The 23,014-nt window shown below is 40.3% G+C and overlaps 10 protein-coding genes across 10 annotated transcripts; 5 read left to right on the plus strand and 5 right to left on the minus strand.

Moving 5' to 3' along the window:
* Positions 1-26: 26 nt before the first annotated feature.
* JH06_1224 (rapamycin-insensitive companion protein) lies at positions 27-4,926 on the minus strand (the record flags this gene model as incomplete). Its single annotated transcript, XM_014673016.1, has 15 exons — positions 27-299; positions 331-455; positions 487-576; positions 607-1,391; positions 1,421-1,541; positions 1,574-1,709; positions 1,741-2,073; positions 2,104-2,328; positions 2,360-2,932; positions 2,965-3,162; positions 3,192-3,374; positions 3,405-4,331; positions 4,362-4,637; positions 4,667-4,824; positions 4,854-4,926. 15 exons carry the CDS (start codon positions 4,924-4,926, stop codon positions 27-29), a joined length of 4,476 nt encoding a protein of 1,491 aa, XP_014528502.1.
* Positions 4,927-7,022: 2,096 nt separating this feature from the next.
* On the plus strand, positions 7,023-8,150 carry JH06_1225 (hypothetical protein; the record flags this gene model as incomplete). The annotated part of the gene is made up of 5 exons (XM_014673017.1): positions 7,023-7,188; positions 7,223-7,283; positions 7,317-7,584; positions 7,617-7,767; positions 7,798-8,150. 5 exons carry the CDS (start codon positions 7,023-7,025, stop codon positions 8,148-8,150), a joined length of 999 nt encoding a protein of 332 aa, XP_014528503.1.
* A 2,239-nt stretch (positions 8,151-10,389) lies between these two features.
* Positions 10,390-12,601, plus strand: JH06_1226 (phosphorylase; the record flags this gene model as incomplete). The annotated part of the gene is made up of 7 exons (XM_014673018.1): positions 10,390-10,651; positions 10,682-10,869; positions 10,900-11,247; positions 11,278-11,462; positions 11,492-11,799; positions 11,829-12,378; positions 12,409-12,601. 7 exons carry the CDS (start codon positions 10,390-10,392, stop codon positions 12,599-12,601), a joined length of 2,034 nt encoding a protein of 677 aa, XP_014528504.1.
* A 745-nt stretch (positions 12,602-13,346) lies between these two features.
* On the plus strand, positions 13,347-13,675 carry JH06_1227 (ribosomal protein L22; the record flags this gene model as incomplete). Its single annotated transcript, XM_014673019.1, has 3 exons — positions 13,347-13,364; positions 13,396-13,527; positions 13,562-13,675. 3 exons carry the CDS (start codon positions 13,347-13,349, stop codon positions 13,673-13,675), a joined length of 264 nt encoding a protein of 87 aa, XP_014528505.1.
* Positions 13,676-15,385: 1,710 nt separating this feature from the next.
* JH06_1228 (class II aldolase) lies at positions 15,386-16,316 on the minus strand (the record flags this gene model as incomplete). The annotated part of the gene is made up of 6 exons (XM_014673020.1): positions 15,386-15,490; positions 15,519-15,713; positions 15,734-15,775; positions 15,830-15,998; positions 16,030-16,139; positions 16,170-16,316. The coding sequence occupies 6 exons, from the start codon at positions 16,314-16,316 to the stop codon at positions 15,386-15,388; spliced, it is 768 nt and encodes a 255-aa protein (XP_014528506.1).
* Positions 16,317-16,698: 382 nt separating this feature from the next.
* Positions 16,699-17,995, minus strand: JH06_1229 (hypothetical protein; the record flags this gene model as incomplete). The annotated part of the gene is given in 8 exon segments (XM_014673021.1): positions 16,699-16,851; positions 16,868-16,978; positions 17,009-17,236; positions 17,267-17,326; positions 17,344-17,548; positions 17,581-17,738; positions 17,801-17,912; positions 17,943-17,995. The coding sequence occupies 8 exon segments, from the start codon at positions 17,993-17,995 to the stop codon at positions 16,699-16,701; spliced, it is 1,080 nt and encodes a 359-aa protein (XP_014528507.1).
* A 610-nt stretch (positions 17,996-18,605) lies between these two features.
* On the plus strand, positions 18,606-19,583 carry JH06_1230 (soluble calcium-activated; the record flags this gene model as incomplete). The annotated part of the gene is made up of 1 exon (XM_014673022.1): positions 18,606-19,583. One exon carries the CDS (start codon positions 18,606-18,608, stop codon positions 19,581-19,583), a length of 978 nt encoding a protein of 325 aa, XP_014528508.1.
* A 56-nt stretch (positions 19,584-19,639) lies between these two features.
* On the plus strand, positions 19,640-19,952 carry JH06_1231 (hypothetical protein; the record flags this gene model as incomplete). Its single annotated transcript, XM_014673023.1, has 3 exons — positions 19,640-19,819; positions 19,856-19,906; positions 19,929-19,952. The coding sequence occupies 3 exons, from the start codon at positions 19,640-19,642 to the stop codon at positions 19,950-19,952; spliced, it is 255 nt and encodes an 84-aa protein (XP_014528509.1).
* An 8-nt stretch (positions 19,953-19,960) lies between these two features.
* JH06_1232 (hypothetical protein) lies at positions 19,961-21,189 on the minus strand (the record flags this gene model as incomplete). Its single annotated transcript, XM_014673024.1, has 10 exons — positions 19,961-20,033; positions 20,065-20,181; positions 20,211-20,338; positions 20,367-20,497; positions 20,528-20,594; positions 20,627-20,713; positions 20,738-20,839; positions 20,873-21,004; positions 21,040-21,093; positions 21,115-21,189. The coding sequence occupies 10 exons, from the start codon at positions 21,187-21,189 to the stop codon at positions 19,961-19,963; spliced, it is 966 nt and encodes a 321-aa protein (XP_014528510.1).
* An 834-nt stretch (positions 21,190-22,023) lies between these two features.
* On the minus strand, positions 22,024-23,000 carry JH06_1233 (hypothetical protein; the record flags this gene model as incomplete). The annotated part of the gene is made up of 5 exons (XM_014673025.1): positions 22,024-22,207; positions 22,238-22,588; positions 22,619-22,783; positions 22,815-22,874; positions 22,906-23,000. 5 exons carry the CDS (start codon positions 22,998-23,000, stop codon positions 22,024-22,026), a joined length of 855 nt encoding a protein of 284 aa, XP_014528511.1.
* Between the last annotated feature and the right edge of the window lie 14 nt (positions 23,001-23,014).

Here is a 23,014-nt window from a genome sequence, read left to right on the forward strand (position 1 = left end):
ATTATAAAGAAACAATAACTGAACAACTATTTTAAACTTGATGTCATAAGTCCTCGACTAGGTGAGATCATTGTCGAAGATCGTGAAAAAGACGTTCCACTCATTCCCGAAAATTGCGAATGCGAATAAGAATGCCCACTTCGTTGTGTTCCTGACGACGGTGTAATTCCTGTCAGTCCTTCATAATCCGAATAGATCTCATCCACAACCACAGGATTCACAATATCACCTTCATCACTACTGCTTTCTTCCTTCTTCATTTCCACACTTCCTCGTCGTGATATTCCCTTTTCTGCACACTAATCCTCAGTCCTTATCAACTTCTCATACTGTGTCAAAATCGGCCCAGTTATGTTCATCCCAACGAATATCATCAAAGAGTTGAAAGACGAACTTTCTCCAACCACGGGGGAACAAAGAAAGTGAAAACATATGATGAATGCACAAAAGAGTCACTATTTCTGACATTTCAAAAGTACTCATTACATGGAGATTGGAAAATCCAAGGCTTATTTCGCTTCATATCTTCGATCTGAATTCGTGCCTCGTAGCTATAGACTGTAGAATTCAAAAGTGCTATAAATCATGGAGTGACAACAATAGGACTGATTTTCTGAATGAGATCGATAATGTCTCTGTGATCTGACAAATCTGTTAGTAGAATGTCACTAGGACATTCTTGAGACTTGTCGTAGTGATGAGTATCATCATCAAATGTCACATCAATATGAGTATTCCCGTGGGAATCAACAGAATTGGTACTGTTGGTACGAGTTCGTCGACTACCCAAGGATGATCCGACAGAGCTGTCAGCAGTGGTGGAGGAAGTGAAATGGGAGACAGATTTGATGATACCAGATGAACGAGCAGTGACAGAAGGAGGAAGAGAGAGAGGTAACTCCTTACGCTGATGATTGGATGTACGAGTGAAGTGATTGCATTGAGGAAGTGTCCAGTTATCAGTCGAAATGATATCTGAGAAGAAGGATTCGAATTCTTGGGGCAGACAAATGGAATGATGATTCGTAGCTTCACAGTTCCAACCTAGTTTCTGAAGAGGAAGATGAAGATCAGGATTTGAGGCAAGGAATGAGAGAACCATCAGACAGCTTCCTCTCATGGTGAGGGAGTTATCACTGTGAGCCATACGAGTTAGTGATTCTAGAAAGTCTATTCTCCCATGGTTCTTTAGAAAGAGCAATCCTTTAGGTAAAACAGCGATATGAGCTAAGGACCAAAGAACAGCTCTTCGGTTTTGTAAGGATTCATGGGGATCTTCCATCATTGAGCACATACTCTGAAGTTGAATGATCTCACGCAATATCGTGCGTCCTCCAGGAGTTGGAAATAAAGACCCGAAAATGTGAGGAGGTAGAATGAATGGAGAAGGTCTGAATATGATTAAGGCATGATACAATACTTGTGAGGAATTAGGTCTACAATGAAGTCCACACTTTGCAGACTAAACGTCCTTCCCAGAGTAACATCAGATGCTTTGAAATCTCCTTCAGAAACAACAAACTGCCAGACACAAGGACTATCTTACAATGATTCATCTCAATCTCCCCCATACCATCCTTGCAATACCGAAACACACCGTCACTCCGACCTGTACTCACAACAGTCTCCAATTTTGGGGCTACTTCACAATAACTGACTTCTTCTCCTCCTATGCTTCCTTTCGAAAGCAAATACTTTTTTATTCGATTCTACTAGTGATTCTCCTGATCGACAGCCTACTCCTCGCACATACTCATCACTCAATTCTTCTGTTCGCTTATCACCATCTGATGCAAACTTCACCCAGTCACTTGTCGTATCAACACCTCGTACATCACTGAACGACCCTCGATTCTCCACACAGTCTGTTCCAATATACAGATAAGCGTGAAGAATTGATCCGATAGGAACTTTGATTGGTCTCTCTTCTTGTGCATCCACATCAAACAATAACCCACGGATACTGATCTCATCTCTATTAAACAATCCATTGAAATGGGTTGGGGTTAATAAGGATACTTCTGTGTCCACATCATAAACACTTGACTGACCAGTGTTTAACGTCACTTCAATCTAATCATTATCACCAATCATCTTCATTACCTCAATTCTCCATGGAATATGACACAACCATTCTGTTCTTCTTCGATTTCCTTCTAAATACGTAAAGACAACGTGAGTTGGAGGTTGGATTTTCATTGGCTGCACCAGTAACGTCGAATCAGATTCCAACATGATTGGTTTAGTAAGAGTCTGATCGGGGTTTAGCATCAATCGTACTGCCAGACCATCTTCAACTTCATCAACATAATCATAGATATGATACATCTACCAAATTACCCTCTATTTTTGTCATTACCATAAAAGACTTGAATTCATTTGTCAGATAGTCTCCCAGTTCATCAAAGAGAGCAAAACCATCCCCAGTGCTAATAAGCCGATAGATCAGGAGACGAGCTTCATCCAGTCGAGTCAATACCTCCACACATTCCTTGTTTTCTTTCAAATTTTGAATCAGACATTCCACTTCTCTCACATCCATTGTATTCTCATATAGAATGTCCACAACCACACTTGTTAGACGAGCTGCAATTGAGATCTCACGCACCAACAATGGAATACCCCATTCATGGAATTCATGGCCTGCTTGTGGTTCGCGAAAAACACTCTTTAACCGTGATAAACATGCCAGTTTCATGGAAATACTTCCATTCTTGAGGAAGGAAGCAAATGTTTCTCGAGCTTTGGTTGAAGACGGTCTGAGAATGTCCAACTGAGATACAATAAGACGGAGAACGAATTCATTACAATTAGGATACGTATCATGAGCAGCAATTCCTGATATCACATCCTCCAACATCTGCTTATCAAAAAAGACATCGACACGCTTTGCATAGAAAAGACGAATAAATATGACAAGATAGAAATAGGCCTGATTTTTGACAATTCATAAAAAAGTCCTACATTCGTGTATTTGAGATTATAGAGACAGAAGAGACCCGTACTTCGATTGGCTTTAGCATCTTGAAGTTGAAGAAGGAGTTGGTCGGCACAATACTTCATTAACCGTGTTTTACGGATAACAGGAATCTTTCCTACATCTGCTTGCATGATCAGAATGAACCATAATGCCACACATGTTACGTAGATGGAAGAATGACACTATAATGAATCTATGAAGCCAATCGTACATTGATTGGAAGATTAGCTACTCCAAATGTATGGCGATCTTGATAGCAAGAGAACGTATTGTGAAGTGCGTAACCAAGAGATTCAGCAAAGAGATTTGTGAATGATTGACTCGAAGTAGCAATGACCATACACTCTTGTAGCTGTTGCCAATCCCACTGGTAGATTGGTTTGGTTACGTTTCGCTAGATATGAATTATGAATTTATTGGATACTTGAACATTTCGAATCATATTCAAAAAATAGGCCTTATTTTGGCAAATTTCTTTGTAACTCCTTCCAACAAAAGACTGAAATGGGACACCTTGATCACAAATCCAGTCAAAAAGATTAAGTTCACGAGTAATGGTGGTATTATCACAATAGCAATCCAAAATACAGTGAAAAAGCGTGAAATTAGCAAAAGTATTGGTTAATGAACTTGGAACAAATGTTTCACTCTCAAGGATTGGATAGAGGAATGTGGAAGTAGAACCAATGTCCACAAAACAGTCTCGAGAACGTGCTTTATGTCTCAAATCTTCTTCATTCTCATTATCCTGATTTTGGAACGATAACAAAGCATGCTGAGCGGTTTTGCATGTTGTCACATCTGACATGCGTACAAAAACAGAAGAAATATGAATCAGATTCTGAAGGAGTCTCTTCGCCAGAAATGAAACTTCGGCATTTCCTGTCACCATCAAATTCGAGAGAATTTCTGGCAATTTACTATTGAGAAAAGACCATATCACAAAGCTTAAGTAGGATGTTAAGAGATTTGTTTGAGGTTGGATGAATGTATGAGGATGAGAATCAGTCTGACTAATATCAGAAAGGAAGAGAGAGCACGAGTTCCAGTAAATGTTGTTAGGATGAGAGACGGATTCTTCCTCTAGAAGAGAAGGTGTTGGCATTCCAATCACAGTGAATAGAACAGAAAGCATTTGTTTGGCTAATTCTGGTTCTTCTTCTGAATGAGTCGCCAGAATATTGAAATAACTATTCAGTCCATTCAAATCACCTGAGAAGATAAGGAGACCAGTCCATGTGCGAAGTATTGTCAACAGAACAAGATTGGACATATAACGAGAGACTTGAAGTTCACTCTGTTTGTCAGGAGGAAGTGATTTGGATTCAATAAGAAGAGGATCGAGAACGATCTATACGTTAGCGAGTTCACCCAGAATCACTTGAAGATCCAAAATCGTCTTCTTCTGACGAAAACGGTAATCATTCAGATAGTAGAGACAGGCTAAAACCGAACTTTGTAACAAACTACAGTTACACGTCTCAACACAGCCATTTAACAGAACTTGAACACCATCACAAAATACTACTTTTTCTGGAATGTGAATCATTAGTTGGAGAACAAGTTTAAGACAAGCAGTTCGTAATGGATCCGTAGAGTCATTTGCCACACATAGGATAGAGAGAATAATTGATCGAGGAATCAAATGTGTGAAATTCTAACTCTCAGAATTAGTTCAGTTCGTACCTCAATAAGGAATGACAGAAGGGCTAAGGCTGAATTCCGTTCCTGTGGTAGTTTATCAGATCGTTCCAATGACATGATTATGAAAACATTCAATTTGAAGGAGAACATAAGCTCAGTGATGGTCTCATTTGTACACAGATACTTGATCAAACGCAAAGCTAGAATGAATGATTACTGTGATGATTACCTGCACAACGGATAAATGTGTTATTGACCACAAGCAATTTACGAATGATATCAAAGAGTTCTTCAAGATTCATTTCTTGGACAATTTGACGATTTACTTTCATACTCTGGATGTAAAAGAATTGGGATCCCACATACTGCAACAAGTTCATTGATTATGTCTACAACATGTTCGTATCGTCCTTCTCGAACTTCTTCAACCAGACTCTTTTGTTTCTATGCTCTATAGAATGATTTGATCCTACATCAAGCATGATGGAATCCTTACAGAAACGACCAACACGTCTCAAACGACGTGTTGTGGTTTCATCCTCAGTCACTACTTCCGTTGTCATATCCAACAACTGAGATCCATTCTCACCCTCACTTCCCTCTTCTGTCATTTCTCTCCAATAAATCTTACCCATCCTAATCAACTCAGATTTCTTTCTTGACATGGGATCATGAATCGCTAAACCAGAAATACTGACATGTCTGTTTCGGTGATACAGGCTATGATGGTCCAGTTTCTCTTCTTCTTGTGATTGTGTTGGTTCCATCACACCGTCTAGATTCAATGGAACTGCATTCAACACATCATCATCTTCCGGTATTGGTGTAGCTGACATTGTGTTCGTTACTGAGGGAGAAGTGGTCTCATCAGGTGACTGTAAACCGTTCTTCGACTGTTCCAACTGTGATGATACATAGGTTTTGATTCTGGTGTCTTCTGTGGAAATTTGACTGCTCACTTCAGGAATCTCACTGAATGAAGCAATCTGAGAAGGAAACATGAGAGGAGGATTCGTCTGTCCAGGATGCGTTGTTCGTAAGGGAGAACGTCCTCCAGGAGACTTGTTCATCATCACTGCTAGGTCCTGAGCCAGCTCCATGGGTGAGGAAGGAGATGTTTTGTCATAGGGAGAAGAATGTCGTGAAGTGGACGGTTGCTCGTCTTCATCTGGTCGTGGTGATAACACTTTCTCAAGAATCGATTGAGGATTCTCCTTCGGAGAGAGTGAGGAAGATGAGTGATTTGTAGGAGTTGGAGAATGAAAACGATGACCATTCTCAGGGACAACAGGAGAACTACTACGAGAACTAGATGGACGAGGTGACTTGCTCCGATGAGGAGATTTGGAGTATGGTTGAGGAGAAGTACTCCGAGGATGTAGAGGGAGTATCAGACGTGGAGATACTCTCTTAGTATCTTCATCGTCTGAGTGCGTCTCTACAATTGCTACACGTTCTAGTGGTAATGGAGATTGATTCTCGTCTTCTTGGGATACTGGAGATAGACTGCCCAAAAGATCAGAAAGGTCATGAGTGGTTGTAGAGGCATCTCCTTGACGTGATTCGGGTGAAGAATCGCGGAGAGGACGAATCTCCGTCACAGGTGAAGCCACTTTTAGTTCCTTAGGAAGAAGAAGAGTACGACTCTTTGGAGGTGAATCTTCTGTTTTAGAATCGATTCTATCCGTTCTGCGTTTCTCTGGAATCTCTTGAGCCCGAGACAGTTCATCCGAATTCCCAAAAACTGAGAATGGTGATTCAACAGAAACGGTTTCGGAGGACTGCAAGTCTTCACTATCTGACGATTCACTGAAAATACTATTTACATTGATTACCATTCTTCCTTTTGCATGACTCTTGCGTTTCGTCCGCTCGTTATTTGCCCTTTCCACAAATGCTGTCGAAACATCCAATATATTCATATTCTTATGAATTCCATCAATTTCGATTCCTTCGTCTTGTGATTGAGTCTCAGATTCCGAAGAATCCGAATCACTCGATTGAGGAGGTGGAGGAGGAATAAAGAATTCTACAAAAATACGCTCTCCTGCAAGTACAGAATCTGGAGGAGTACTTTTAGAACGGGGTATATTCCGTTGATTCGAATCATCCGACTGAAACTTCTGTACCATGGTCTTGTTGATCGTCAGTTCAAATGAAAATCACACAATATCCGAGGTACACAAAGATTAAAATGAGTCCAAAAACAGAACCGATTTTGTCATTTATCTCAGTATTCGTTTGATGTGATCATTGGATTGTAAATGCTGATAGGACGACAATAGTAGTACCAATAGGGAGAGTTTCTTGCAATGCTAACGAAGGGAGAGAAGTGATAGAATCGGAATAATAACGATTCTTAATAGTCCTATTCTTAAACTAGAATCAGATTTGTGTGATGGATAAGTACATTGTTAAGAAAGTTGTTAGTAGAAAGCGACAGTGGGTCACAGAGACAGATGACGATACCAAGAATTTGAATACAACACGAGGACGATACATCACAAAGAAAGAAGTGTATTCTAGTAGAAAGGATCCTGATATTCGATTCTATTCCAAAGAAAGTATATTTTCATCGGTAATTGTGTAATGCACTAGAACCTGAGCATTTGTTGGAAAAGATTCAATTTCCATTATTTCGAAGGCGGATAGACTCACGGTGGATACAACGTAACCGGACTTGGTTTACTAGGCAAGAAATTGGGCAGTTCAAGAAGTCTAAGATGGTTATTAGTACTTCCTTTCAATTGCCAAGAACTGATAGACAACAAATCCAAGTTGTAAATGCCAGAACAACAGATCTTGAGTTCTCGTCGAATTCATCCTATCTTCTTGTTGCTTCGGGCTGTACAAAGGGTGGATATGTATCTGTTATCAAATCATCGTTCGACTCAAATGAGTCGTTCATTAATCCACTCTATAATTCTTCTCTGATGATTCCGACAGTTCAGTATTATTCTGTATTGTTTTAAAAAATGAATTGATAAAGTAGGAACCAGTCGTTTCAGCTCAATGGGTCCATTCTGATAATGCTATTCTTATAACTCGCAGAGCTTGTCGAGAGATATGCCTGTTAGATATCAATAGGATCAAATCTACCCCTATTGCCACTCTTCCGTACTTTGTGGATCGTGTGATTCCCTGTAGAATATTGTATGAGTGATTCAGTCTAGGTGAAAATGAGAATTGCTACATAGTGGCTCAAGGAGATGGAGTGTTAAAGATGCTTGATTGTCGGACGCGAACGAAAACGGTGACTCTTTGGGCTCTGGATTCTCCGAAACGCAAGTCTATTAGTGCTATGATGATAGATCCTGAGAAGGAGCAGGAGGTTGTATTCTGCTACAAATCTCCTTGTACTCTTAATATCGTGGATATGCGCAACACACATTACTCGGCTATTACGGGGAAAAAATCCCCTCAGCTTCTTTCTTCGATTTCATTAATTCCTCCTTCTTCTTCGTTTCCTCTCTCTCTCCATCCATTTTTCTCTACTGTTGTTTTGATGGATGGAAATCATGTCTAGGACGAATTGATTACTACTCTCTCAGATGGGAGTTGTATCCTTCTCAATAAGTATACCGGATCGATGCGACTGCATACAGAAGATTCAACAGGTGAACCTTATCATTGGGATGGTATCACGATACGACCCTTTCGGCCATGTATTGTCTCTCCATCATTGTATGTTCCAAGTCCAACATTTCAATCCAACTGTATTCGAGTATATGATTTCGATACCATCACTCCAAAAGGCCCTTTGCTTCTTGAAATACCGTGTGAGGAGGATGTACATGGATGCTGCTATTCGGACAAACTACATACATTTGTTGTATCTTGTGGTGGAGACCCAACAGATCATCATTTAGTTGTTGTGCGTTCTTTTGTTTGTTGTTAGAATTGGGGATCCCAACACGGTTAATATTTATGTGAATTCATGGATTCGTCGAATCGTTATGGTTCAGATCCATTGTCCAAAGCGAGAATGAAACGTGCAGTGAAGGAAATGCACATTGAGGAATTCAATGTGAACCGGTACTATGATATGTCTCAAAAAGATTCTTTAGTTCAACCAGATGAGAATGAAATGATAAAAGTGTTTGGTATGTGAAATTTCTATAGATGAGCGCATAGGAGATTTCAAAGTGCGGTATCGGTGGATTAAGTTTGGAGATAATATTGAATTGATTAGTCTGACAGAAAATGATATTCTTTACAAATATGGTTATATCATTGATTTTTTATGATCTATAGGTTCAATTGATCCAAGTAAGGGTATTAGCGATGTGGTAGATGCAGATGAGGTTGATGATAGTAATCCTTCTTGTGTTCATCCTTGCTTTTTTATTGCTCCCGAGAATAATATCTGTGTATGTAATATTAGCATTTTACTAGGATAGGATGTCGATTTGACTCAAGAAGAGACACCGTCGGAAGAGAGAGCAAATGAACTTGCCAAATGTTTTGAAGATGACAAAAATGGACATATTCCTCATCCCTCTGAGCGTATTGTCGAATCGGTGAAGCAAATACCTGTGAAACCGGAGCCCAAGAAGCCTGAACCGGTGAAGATGACTTCAGCAAAGCCCGTCCAATCACCAGTTACCCCATTAAAGAGTGTTGGAACGGCACCTCCAATGCGTCAAGTGGTTCCAAAGAAGCCAGTAGCTCCCGTGTCAGCCATGTCCTATCAACAGCGTCGCCAAATGTACAACACATCAAGACCAGGTCACTCACTTCCCAATCCACTTCTCTCTATGAAGCCTCGTCCAGTCACAACGAAACCAGCTGTGGTTGTCGGATCAAATCGTCTAGCTTCTACTCGTCCTGCTGTTTCTACATTGCATCCCGTGGCTTCTGGATCTTCTGACTCTACAGTGCGTTCAGCGAAACTCGAACATCCATCTGTGACTCGTCAGCCTGCTTCTATACATCCAACACCTTTGCATCCAACTACAGTTACGCATACGACTACTCCAGTGCATCCAACACCGGTGGTACATGCATCTGTTTCTAAAGCATCCTCTACACCTCCTGTCACTCGTCTGGCTCGAAATGCATCCTCGCTTCCTAATTATATGCGAGATACGGCAGCCAGTCGTGCAAAGCAGGTTTCAACGCCCATTTCAGCGCCCTCCCAACGGTCCAATCCTGTGAGTTCGTTTCTTGGGCGTCATTTCCTAGGTTTCTGGAATTAATCCTACCCGTTCAACACCTGGAAGGATTATTGGTGCAGTAGCATCTTCAGGAGAAAAACCAACCGTTGCGAACGTATCCAAGAATGAAGGGAGTACAGTTGCTTCATTACGTGGGATTCGTTACCGAGGTTAAATTTTGTTTGTTTTGAAAGTATTTTCTCTAGTGGAATAGTTGTTCTACCGAGTTTGGATGGAAGAGATGACTTGTCAAAGTTGAAAGGGCTTCGCATCTCAAAAACCTTTCTATTGATGCAGACAACAGCAGAAGAGATTGTGGAAAACCCTGAGAATACTATATCCTTGTTCTAATGTTGATGGAGTCTCCTTTACTAGAAGGTGCCTAAAACACGGGAAGAAGAGCAGAATCAGAAATTATGGAAGCTTATGTCCACATATCTTGAGACAGGTTGGAGAATATGGAGTTGATGAGAATCAGACAAACATTCCATTCAACGCTGCATTGTCAATCATGTAGAGTATACATTGGCTTGTAATCGTTGTAACATGACAACACACAAAGCAATGCTGGCAACAACTCTCAGCATTCGAGATAGACTTATCGAAGATATGAATGACACGCAAACCTACATGCTGGAGACAAAAGCAAAATGTGTGAATTACTTGTCGATTGAGTATCTGTTGGGTCGATTGCTTCAGAGTGTTCTTATCAATATCAACTTAGAAGGACCGTATCGAGATGCACTTCAGGAGATGGGATATGAACTGGAAGAGTTGTATGATGATGACAAAGATGCTGCTCTGGGGAATGGTGGTTTGGGTAGACTCGCTGCATGCTATATGGATAGTTTCGCCACAATGAACATTAATGGTATTTGTAGGAGTGAGAGATGATTGGTAGCCTGGGGATATGGTATCCGCTACAACTATGGGATGTTTGAACAGAAGATTCAAAATGGATGGCAAGTAGAATACCCTGATTTCTGGCTTTCTTTTGGCAATCCATGGGAAATCGAACGAACAGATACGAAATATGTCATTAGCTTTGGGGGGAAGTGTGTAATCCGTGAAGAGAATGGAATTCGAAAGGTATTTGTGACATGAACAAGTCATGACTAGTATGAAGTGGTCAATGCTGAAACAATCTTGGCAGTAGCCTATGATACACCCATTCCAGGTTACAAGACACACAACTGCAATGTACTGCGATTGTGGAAGGCAATCCCAACAGATGAAATCAATCTCGATGTATTCAATCAAGGAGATTATACAACAGCACTGGAAAGTAGTCGTCGTGCAGAGACAATTACAAGTGTTCTCTATCCAGACGATCGTCAACTGAAAGGGAAGGAACTGCGATTGAAGCAAGAATATTTCTTTGTATCAGCCACAATTCAGGACATTCTCCGCCGTTTCTTAAAACTTCAATTGCCATGGTCAGAGTTGCCCTCAAAGATGGCTATTCAAGTAGGGTTAGAATTAGAAGTTGATGACTAGCTCAATGATACGCATCCTTCTCTAGCCATTCCAGAAATGATGCGTTTATTGACATCAGTGTATGATATTCCTTACGATGAAGCTTGGTCTCTAGTGACAAACTGTTTCTCATATACCAATCATACAGTGATGAGTGAAGCCTTAGAGACTTGGTCTCTTGGTATTGTTCAATCATTACTCCCATGGTAAGGTCAGTGTAATTCGTAATATACAGCATTACTCAGATTATTTTCGATATCAATTGGAATTTTATGAATTCGATTCAACATACATTTAAGAATGATCCTGATTTATTAGCAATTATGGAACAAACCTCAATATTCTCTAAAGATGCAGAGAAACGTGTTCGTATGGCGAATCTGGCTATTATTGGTTCTCACACAGTGAATGGAGTATCTGAGTTGCATACACAGATTTTGCGAGATCAAGTCTTTAAGATGTTCTGTCGTATTGACCCTAATAAGATTATAAATGTCACGAATGGCATTACACCTCGTCGTTGGCTCCTTCAGTGTAATCCATGTATGTGATCGTGAATAGGTACAGTGTAGATTTGTCTAAAGTGATTACGGATACTCTCCAGACAGAAGAGTGGGCAATGAATCTCAAGATGTTGTCCTTGCTGAGTGATCATGCAGAAGAACCAGAGTTCCAAATGCAATGGGAACAAGCCCACACGATGGCTAAGAAGCGATTAGCTGATTTCATTGAGAAGACACAAGGAATTCAGATTCCTGAGTCGTTCCTATTCGATGTAATGGTGAAGCGAATCCATGAGTACAAACGTCAATTGATGAATATTCTTTATTGTATCTATCGTTATCGATGGATCAAAGGGATGACAGAAGAGGAAAGGAAGAATGTAGTACCTCGTGTGGTCATATTTGGTGGCAAGGCAGCTCCTTCGTATCATCGAGCAAAGAATGTAATCAAGCTTATCAACAATGTAAGCGAAGTGGTCAACAATGATCCCGAAATGGTGAAGTATCTGCGAATTGTGTTCATTCCAGACTATTCAGTGAGTAAGGCAGAATTGATTATCCCTGCCGCTGATATCACTCAACATATTAGTACTGCTGGAACCGAAGCAAGTGGAACAAGGTAAGAGTCAGTGGTATGGATATAATGTAGCAATATGAAAAGTGCTCTGAATGGAGGTCTACTTGTAGGAACATGGGATGGAGCCACCATTGAAATTGCTTCAGCTATTGGAGAAGAGAACGTGTTCGTCTTTGGTCATAGAGAAGACGAAATTACGAAAATGCGTTTAGAGATGAGACAGTATGGAGTAAGTGAGGAGAATCAACATGATCCTGTAGAGTGAGCAACGCCCAACTACAGTTTCAAATGAGTTATCGATGGTTCTAGGACAGTTGATGATGAATGGTTTTGGAACCTCGTCACTCATGAAGGAAATCATTGAATCCATTTGTTTTGGAAATGATTGGTATGGAGTAACCTTTGACTTCGACCAGTACGTTGCAATTCAACGGGAAGTTGATCGAGTCTGGAAGGATCGCAAAGAATGGAACAGACGCTCTATTCTTTCTACTTCGGGAATGGGTTGCTTTTCCAGCGATAATTCGTATACACTAACATCGATTCTCACAGATAGAATCCTTAACTACTGTTCTCAAGTCTGGAATATGGAGCCGTGTCTCCGACCCAATTATATCAAGGAAAAGACGTCTAGACAAAGAAGCCGTTCGTACCCTCACATGTCTTTCACAAGTGTGAGCGATGAATCCATCGGGATGGGGATATAATCTTGGTGTTTTTGTTTGTACAACTACATTCTAATAAGAAAGGAATTGCTAACAGATCGAAACCGCGATTATTCTATCATTTCAGCGACTCCAATCTTATTACCATTCAATTGTTGACAGTCAAATTACTTTAATCTGCAACTCTAAAGATGGTCTCTGTAAGTGTGTGGCTTTGAATTATCTTGCTGGCCATTATATCGGCTTATTGTTGCTGTTCGATGGAACTTGAACTAATCTCGATTGTAGGATGCTAAGAAGGTTGAATTCACCATTGATTGCTCCATTCCTGTGAAGGACAAGGTTATGGATATTGCTTCTTTTGTATGTGTGGTTGTAGAGTGTTTATGGTTAGGAGATGTATCTTAAGGAGCACATTAAGGTAGATAATAAGCTAAACAATCTGGGAGAGGTTGTTGCTGTTTCTAGTAGCGATGAGAAGTTGTCTGTGGTAGCAAGCTGTGCGTTCTCAAAGAGATATCTTAAGGTTTGAATTAGTAGTAACGAAAGTTATTTGCTAGTACCTCACGAAGAAGTATTTGAAGAAGCAGCAGATTCGTGATTACCTTCGTGTGATTGCTAGTGGAAAGAATGGCTACAAGTTGACCTACTTCAGTCTTGCAAAGGAAGAATAGAGTGTAATCTAATGGGTTGAAGTGTTTGCTTTGTTGCAACAAACATCCTCAATTGCTTTTTGTCGGCATAATAGGGTACATTCGCTTATCGTACATAGGTGGTCGTCTATTTGGTCTGATGTCTTGTTGATAAAACTGTGATTTGGATTTTGAAGAACGGTGTCTAGGAGAATCACCCATAGAATGAACAGAATTTGCAGATGCAGATCGATGAATACCTAGAGATTACTGTACAATCCAACGATAACCAGGAGCTCGCATTAAATGATTGAGAGCAGGGACCGATACGGGTATGGGTACAGGAGAAGGCCTTGAAAGAGGACCTGGTAGTCCTTGAACTTGAGGTGGTCGAATGGGTATCAATGTACACGGTTGACATGATCGCAGCTGAGAACACAACACAGGGCAGTAGCAGTTAGGGTCAACATGCAAAGCAGAAGTGTGACCGTACTGTGGATTAAACGGACAGGACTGGGATTGTTGAGTACAACGCTTTGAAAAGCGAAGATTGATCAACAACGTACCACAGATATGGTTCCTTTTTGAAGGATTTGTTAGCTGAATAGAAAATCCTTAAACATGAATGAAGGAACAACAATAGTACTATTATCATTACTCGAAATATTTGTAAAATCGATCCGACATTCACCAATTAGTTTGGTTCGTAGAACGCCAGAATCGTAACTACCATTAACAACGTATTCAACCACGTACACTCCAATTACAACATGTTCTGAATTTCCAGATAAGCTCATTTCGTAATTCCATGCTACAAGATAAACTTAAACTCAAATGTTCCACTTGGATTCCTCCCACTTCTCCGCATTGTTGTAGATTGGTAGGACTTGCATCCATATGAAATCCGTACGAAAGTATCGAGATTTCCATTTGTACTTACATCATCTAGGTTTTGTGCCCCAATGACGACGATTCGAAATTCATAGCTATCTTTTAACATATATTATTCTGTCTCTTCGCAATAGGACATCTATTCCTACCTGAATCGAAGAACCACTTCGAAACGAATCTATGATTGGGCAAAAAGAGTCCTGATTTCGGTTCAAGGTAAAGAATCAGAATACTTCGGAATCCGAATCCTTCACTTCTGAGAGATTCTCAAGGTATTAATCAAACAGGGTAAACTGATTGAGGAATTAACCCACATCCGAATAGTTGATCAACTTCCTTTACTTCTTCTTTTGTTAGTTTGAATATCTTCTGTCCCCTTTTCTCGCAATGGTATATAGCCTCACATGTTGCTTCTAACACTTCCAACCGATCAAATGCCTAAAGTTCATTCAAGATTAAGAAAGCTTACTTGCATTACTGATGTTCCTGTCACTACTATACCAATACGTTCAATCAGGAATACTGAGTATCCCCGAGAATAATAGGAAACAACATCATCGAGTAAAGAGGCAGAATACCGAATATAAGCCATCTTCCCTATCACAATGTAGGATTCTGGCATTAACCTATGGGAAATGCACTCCTACGACACATACTCAACATCGATACATTTCTGCTGCTGAAGGAAAATCGATGTATATGGAGGTAGACACTCAAGAATACATTGAATCGAGTCGAAATGACGATACCTATCGATAAGGAACCCGAAGAAGACAAACAATGCTAGATGAAGAGAAGTACAAGGAGAATCTAATGAAATCGAGTGGTAAGAAAGTACCTGAATAAAAGGAGAATTCAGAATCATACCGAAGCAAAGAGAGGAGATGTGTTAAATGGAGTCATACAAACTACAGAAGAATCTGAACTGCATCGTTTCGAAAAGGTATGTTCACAGACAATCAGTTTCTATATGAAAGATGAATCAATCACCAACTTGGTTATATGCTCGTTTTGCAAATGTATCCAGTTCTTTATAATCACTCTCATCCCTAGGAAGTGTCCGAGAGAGGGCAGTACAATCTTGTAGTAATGAGGTTTCTACCGAAGAGAGAAGAGTAGAAGGAACCTTTAGTGATATCTGAGCGATCCGTTCTAACAGCTCCAGTCTCGAGAATGCTTCTTCAATAGTCTTCCCAACAACAATCACACCATGATTCTGCAGGATAAAACAATTAGCATGTGGATTTGTGGCTACAACTTCTGCACAGGTGAATGCCTACAATGAATAAGAAAGACTATTCGCACAAGCTTGCTTCCCCCACATATACAGTAGGGAACTTCGGACACTTCTCCGAGAATCGTAAATACTTTGTCAACCATTGTTACACAAGGAAGACTATGAGAAATGGCAAAAGAGAGAAGCGTTGGAGAATGCGTATGAACAATTGCACCAATCTCCTTCCGACATTTATAGCTCAACCTTAGTCTTGCCGAACAACTCTTACATTTCAAAATGCATCTTCCATTCACTGGTTGGTTTATACGAACCAATAATGGTTTCATCAGGAAGAATCGAGCATACCTGTTCCTTTTTGACATTACATTTGTCGATTCCCTAACTATCATCTTGCTAAGCAACGATTACCGAAGGAGTAACCCAAACAGTATTATTTTCATCCCTTACAGAAACATTTCCACCTGACGTTGTTGTAAGTTGTCGCTCATACAGCATCTTCATACAAATCGTGACCTGGGATGCAGAATCCATAGTATTCCATGATTGAGTATCCATATCGACTCTAAACCCTCTGAATACTACGAACCAATTCGTGTGATAGTCTAGTAATGATTCTGCATTTCTTTCTCATTGTATATTCCGACGTGCTCCATTCATTCCTTTCAGTTTTGGTTAAGGCTTGCTATGGTCGTTCACTGATTTCGTGTTAAAGTCACGTTATTGTGTGGTCCAGCGACTAGGGAAATTCCCCGGACCGTAATGGCAGAGAGTGCCGTTCTGAAAGGAATACTAACAGCAGTGGGTTCATGGCGATGACACATCGAGTCTACGTATCGACTGCTGCGAATTGGTCATGTTTAAAGTTATGCAGGCAACCTTGTGATTAACAACGTATTGGTCACAGGGCGAACTCAATGGGGCTTACTCTTTCCAAAACTCAACGTTTCATGTTTGTTTTATACAGTTTGAGTGTAGTGAAATATCCATCTTCAGAAGTAACAAACATATCACAAGGCATCATCCAAACACATTGCTTCATACGCTTGTAATTCCCGCTCGCGTTTATTACGTTGTTCCAGAATAGCAAACCCTACAAGTCATATCACCACTCCATCCTTACGTTTCTCGTGACTAACAACATTTTCCTTCATTGCTACAGCCTTTTGGTGTTTAATCGTAGCATATGTGGAGAAAACCTGTTGTAATAAGGGACTCTTCTACACCTGAATTGTCTCATTAGTTCCTACAACAATATGATAACTGAACCCATGACCCATAGATTGTGAGAGCATCTCATACTGAACCACACCACACCATCGATTAATTGCTAAATCGACCTCCATATCACCATCTCCAGTAAACGATAGTTCCAAATAAGGATGTCCATCACTTCCACATGCACGGGAAATATCTCGAAGAGCCTTCTTCTTGTCCTTATCTTTGGATTCTTTCCAATAACGATTATATTCACTTAGCTACAAGTTATGACTATCGGTGACTCCTACAGCATTCTGAATATCATCGTAAATCGTATCAAGAGGCTTTACACGCTCATATGAGGGAGTCTACATTCCATATCAACATTGCGTCTTACAACCATAAGTAACTCATTAATGAATGCTAGACACTTCGCTGCTGCAATTCGGACACTCATATCTGACACAGTCAAACACGCATCCACTTTCGAAGCGAAGGATGGAAGAGAATCCGTCAGAATTTGCCTCTTGGGCTTTACTGACATCAAAAGTACCCAAGCAGAAAGTGCTTGAGCCAGAAGAGGGAATGAACTACGTAATTAGAAAAGGATATAAGATTGTACGTTGAATTGGGCTTCTCGATTATAGACCGCACATACTCCAAGAATTCATCTTCAACTTCATCTGGTACTTCGGTAAGGAATAGAATCACGGCAGCTGCATGAAAGCAGTCAACAGCAACTTGTTGTTTCTTTGTTGACTTAGCACGATCCACCAAACAGCTATAACTAACTTCATACACAGTAGGAGAATCTATGTTAAATGAATCCAATGAACTATACCTAAACAATAGGTTGCGTGCAACAGAACTAATATTCGACAAGCAGCTGTCACATCAGCAACAACCCGTTCTTTGCGAATAATAGTATTAAGATTTGTGCACGTCATATCCAAACTAGAAATAAAATAGAATACAAATCCCAACTATCCCTTAATAGTGTTGGTCTGGAGATATTTCATCAAACAGATTCGCACCATTTCCAGAGAATTCGAAAGAGATTTCATCCTGCATATTAGTCCATTTTGATACGGTTCACTTCTTATCACCAAGACAATCGAGATACTCCTCGATGTTCGTAAATATGTCCACAGGAGTATGGTCAATCTTCTTTGCTTCAGTTTCCGAAGATTGACTTAGTGGATTGGAACAGACACCTAAAAAATGGTAAGAAACAGATCAGAGCTGAGATAATAGCAAATTACATACTTTCATCTTCACTCTCACTCATTTCACTTGTTGTTGAAATAGTAACTGGCGATGACCGAAGAGCCGTTTTAGGTAGACTTTATTCTTAGGAGGTTTTGTCTATTCATAACGAATTCCTCACGTTTTCTCCAGTGCAGTCTTCGAGTGATGAAAACACCTAGACAGAATGCGATTGATGGCGATATTGAGTTTGGGAATTCGAAATCTGAAACTGATGAAGACAACTCCAAGTACAAGAGGCCTTCCTTTCTAGTGCGTTGGAGACAGTATTCCCGAGGGATTTACTCAATTGGCCTAGTTTTATGTATTCTATATTTATTGTATCTGGGAATCGTGTACATCGGAAGTGCCCCTACACAACTTCACTCACTCCATACTGAAATGCCTAATTTGCCAAATTCGTTCAAGTTGATGGTGGTAGCGGATTTGGATAAATTGAGTCGTGTTCCTGATGACAAGAAAGGAAAGTGGCGGAGTATTCTGAAGAAGGGCGAATTGCGACGTGCCGAAGACGGTTCATTCACGATTCATTGGTTAGAAGACCAAGAAATCTTCACCAAGTTCAGTGAAGCAGGTCGTGGAATGGAGTTAAGTGCTCTTGTCAATTTCCACAATCACTTATATACATTCGATGACCGTACTGGTCTGGTATTTGAACTGGTGAAGGGAAATCGAGCGCTTCCTCGTTTTATTTTGATGGAGGGAAATGGTGATACTGATAAGGGACAGAAAACAGAATGGGCCACCGTGAAAGATGATAGGATCATTGCTGGTAGTTTTGGAAAGGAGTACACATCATCCGATGGATCGATTGTGAATACCAATAACATGTGGGTTTCGATTATAGACAAAGATGGATCTGTTTCCCATGAAAACTGGACCGGACAGTTTAATAAACTCCGCAAAGCAGTAGATGTTAGTTATCCAGGATACATGATTCATGAAGCTGTTTCATGGTCAGATGTCCACAAACAGTGGGTCATCCTCCCTAGACGGGTGAGTAAGGAACCATATGATGAGGTTGAAGATGAGCGGAGAGGATCCAATTTGGTCCTCTTGGCCTCCGAAGACTTCGATCAAGTGGAGATTCGTCACATCACTCCCTTGACTCCCACACGAGGGTTTTCAGAGTTTAAATTTCTTCCAAAGTCTGATGACACAATCATTGTGGCACTGAAGAGTGAAGAGAATGAAGAAATGCAGAGTCAGAACACGTATATTACCGTATTTTCACTAAATGGGGATATCCTACTGGAAGAGACGGCCATTCCAGGGAATCATAAGTTCGAAGGCTTGGAATTCTTTTACTTTTGCCTTATTTGTTTTGAAACGAGAATCACGGTTTTTACATATTTGTAGCGGTCCTTGATTCAAGCTCCAATACTCATTATATTGGTACTCATTCCGATACGATAATGGGGAAGGATTTAAACGTGAATCTAAATAGTTACGTCGGAAAGACAATTACAGTGAAGCTTAATGCGAACCGATTAGTGGAAGGAGTCCTTCGCGGATATGACCAGATGATGAATATTATTCTGGAAGATGCTTTTGAGGTGAAATCAGAAACTGAAAAGCACGAGATGGGAAGAGTGGTACTTTTGTGTCTGTTTGGATTTCTGATGGTATAGGTTATTCGTGGAAATAGCATTATTCAAATGGAATGTGACGAAATCTCGTTTGTTTGTTTCTCTCAAGTAACAGTTCAAACAGATAAAAGAATACTGATAAACCCCTTACTGCTGCTGTCCAGACAAAGGTGTGAATCCATAGTTCTTGTCAACAGCTGTTCCGTAGATGAACGACATGCTACATCTCAGGACTCTTCTACACTCCATACCCGAAGCGGTAGTCATCATAGATAGGATTGAATTCACCGCTAAACGCAATCTGGGCATTTGATGTCAGTTGTTCTCGCATAATTGTTTTCACACTTCCTGTCATATCGATGGTCGTTCTACTATTATTATCCAAACCATCTCCTACTGAAGATGAGCCTTGGTTCTTGGTAGATTGAAATCACAACCAATCACAGTCGACGCACGCATCTCTGAAGGACTGTTCATTTTCGCAATGTTACAGCCCGCCACCAGACTCACATTCTTGTTCACCATCTACGTCCCAGTTCTTCCTCTCTCCTACTCGCAAGTAATACATATACAGTGTATAATTAGATGTGAAGGTTGCTACACATTTGCGAAGTTGATCTCGGTACATGCCCGAAACTCCCACATGAATGTTCTTATTGCTGAGGAAATCATAATACGCTTCGACTATGCATTAAATTCTCTTTGTGTACTCACTTCCGACTGTGTACTTGTTGCTAATGGCCTGATTGTAGTACAAAGCAAGGCCACTCTGATTATCAAGCTGGATATGACACAGAGAATTGTAAAATATACCACAAGTTCAGTACAACTATCAGCATCTTGATACACGGAACGACCGACGATTGCTTTAAATAAACTATTATCTTGTTGTCTCAAAATCTAGGTATCATTCTCATCGTTCACTGAAACAATTGCACTTGCTTCTTGGCAGAAATTGTCATTGGGAGTCCATTTTACAGTTGCCTTCACACCTGGCTGAAGAACCCAAGTGGAATTCAGTTGCACCTACACACATGAGACTATTCACAAAATGAAAACCTTATCTGTCTTGTACTGACAGAGAAAAGAATACCTAGGTCTCTCTCCATCCATCGTAAACCGGTGATTAACTAAAAAGTTCTTGTGGCTGGAAGCGAGCATCATAATCAAACTAGAACCAAACGTTCCCAACTACACAATCACTCCTCTCACTTCCAAGAAACTACATCAAGGAGTTGCTGAATGTCATTATACATGTGAGTATATCTTCCAGGTCCCTTCTAACGATAATCATGAAAAACCTCATCCAGTACGTTTTGCTTCGGAAGTCCTTGACTAGGAAGTTTAAATCCGGTGTTCATGGTGTTGGGATTCATTATCACCGTTCACGGAGCGATTATCTTGGAGAATGAAAGAAAGGAGATGAGACGGGAAAACGGGAATTCGCAAGTTCTACCGTTTTGAGAATAAACTAGTATCTGTTTGTCTTTATCGCTTAACAGCATGTTTAAAGCAAAGAGACGGCGTGGTACTCTACGGCAGGTCGATAAAGGTAGGTTTGCAACAGAGGATACTCATTCAAAGAAGACGATTCTGATACCGGAATTGATGTGGATATTGAAAAAATCAAAAAAGAACAGAAGGTGGCTTCCATGCGAGACTGTCATCACCCTAGATGCGTAATGAGATCAAATCTGGGTTATCAACTGATGTATTACTGAAAGGAACCGGTATAGTGATTGATCCATTGGCCCAGCATGTCGGTGATGAAGAAGTATAACAGTGGTAGAGTGATTAACACTAGATTAGGGGAACAAATGAATCTGACACTGAAGAGTGAGAGTTTGGGTACATTTGTGATGTTTAGGAAAAAGGATCTTCTCAAATACATCAAAGATGAATCAGAGATTTATAAGCCAGAAGGAATTGTTGGATTGAGAGAAGAGTGTCATTAATAGGTCATTCCAGATATTGTACCAGAACCAGTAACAGAAAAAGATCGTATGGACATGGATATTGATATGATTGTAGAAATCAAGGAAGTGGAGATTGTAGATGCAGCTCATTGTGAAACAATGGAAGAAATTGCACGTCTAAAGCGTAAAATGACAAGTAGGATTGGTGGATAGAGATCATAAATAGAGGAATTGAAAAGAGAACGTCGAGAAGTCTTTGAGTCTAAATTCTGAGTGTGTTTGTTGGAAACAGAGTCAAATCCTCCTTCTCTTTTTCATTGGAGGGGCTATACTCTCCTTTTGTACAGATTGTTCAATCATATCAAGTTTATTCGCCACCTTCTGCATCACACTGTCTAGCTTCAATTCACGTTCATTCTCTCGAAGAACCGTAATTGGCTTGTCACTCAAGGTGGATTGTTTCTTTCGTTTCAAAGGTCTATCTGTAAGTTGCACACCTATGGTCTACTGTTTGTTCATTCCCTCAACTTCCTTTGTACCACTCTCGTGACTCTTGTTATCAGTTTTCAATTCTGTTCCTCTCTGTAATTCCACATAGTCATCAGCCGGTTTTGCCTCTTCCATATCCATTAATCCTCCTGTACTCATTAAAGCAACTGGAATCCGAAGTTTTCGCTTGTATTCATGAACCGTTTCGTCTGGCCGCTCAACGACCAACTCTTCGAGTCGTTGTCGTACAGCAATTCGACGACCATCCAACTTCAGTTTTGTATCATCAACTGACTCATACTCTGGAGCATATTGGACCCATAGATCTTGACCAAAGAATGAAGTCTTATTCATCTTGTTCTTAGCTTGTCTGGATATCAACAAAGAGACGATTACGTACCTTGCTGCCGAAGTCTTTTCATATTTCACCCAAATAGTTTGTGTGAACGGTGCAGAAGGCAAATCATAAACCAAATTGTACTCTTCAATCACTCCATACAAGGCAAGTTGTTGAATCAATTCTTCGATCACATTAGCAACTGGAATATTCCGGATAATTAGATATCTAACTCATAATCCTCTCTAAACGCGATCACCTGGATTCTTGGGCTACTGTATAAACTCGCACCGATTTATCAATTGTGGGTGTTCGATATCTACAATTCAATTCAAATCAAGAGCATGCACTGAGGTCTATTATCTGGAGTTTCCTGGGGCTGAGGATAGTCAGGTTCCTCATATGGATCATATTGGATAGTGTCCTTGAGCCATGGATAATCCATGTTCGCAGAAACTC

The sequence above is a fragment of the Blastocystis sp. subtype 4 genome, assembly GCF_000743755.1.
Source record: "Blastocystis sp. subtype 4 strain WR1 chromosome Unknown seqid_0062, whole genome shotgun sequence".
Taxonomy (NCBI): Eukaryota; class Bigyra; order Opalinata; family Blastocystidae; genus Blastocystis; species Blastocystis sp. subtype 4.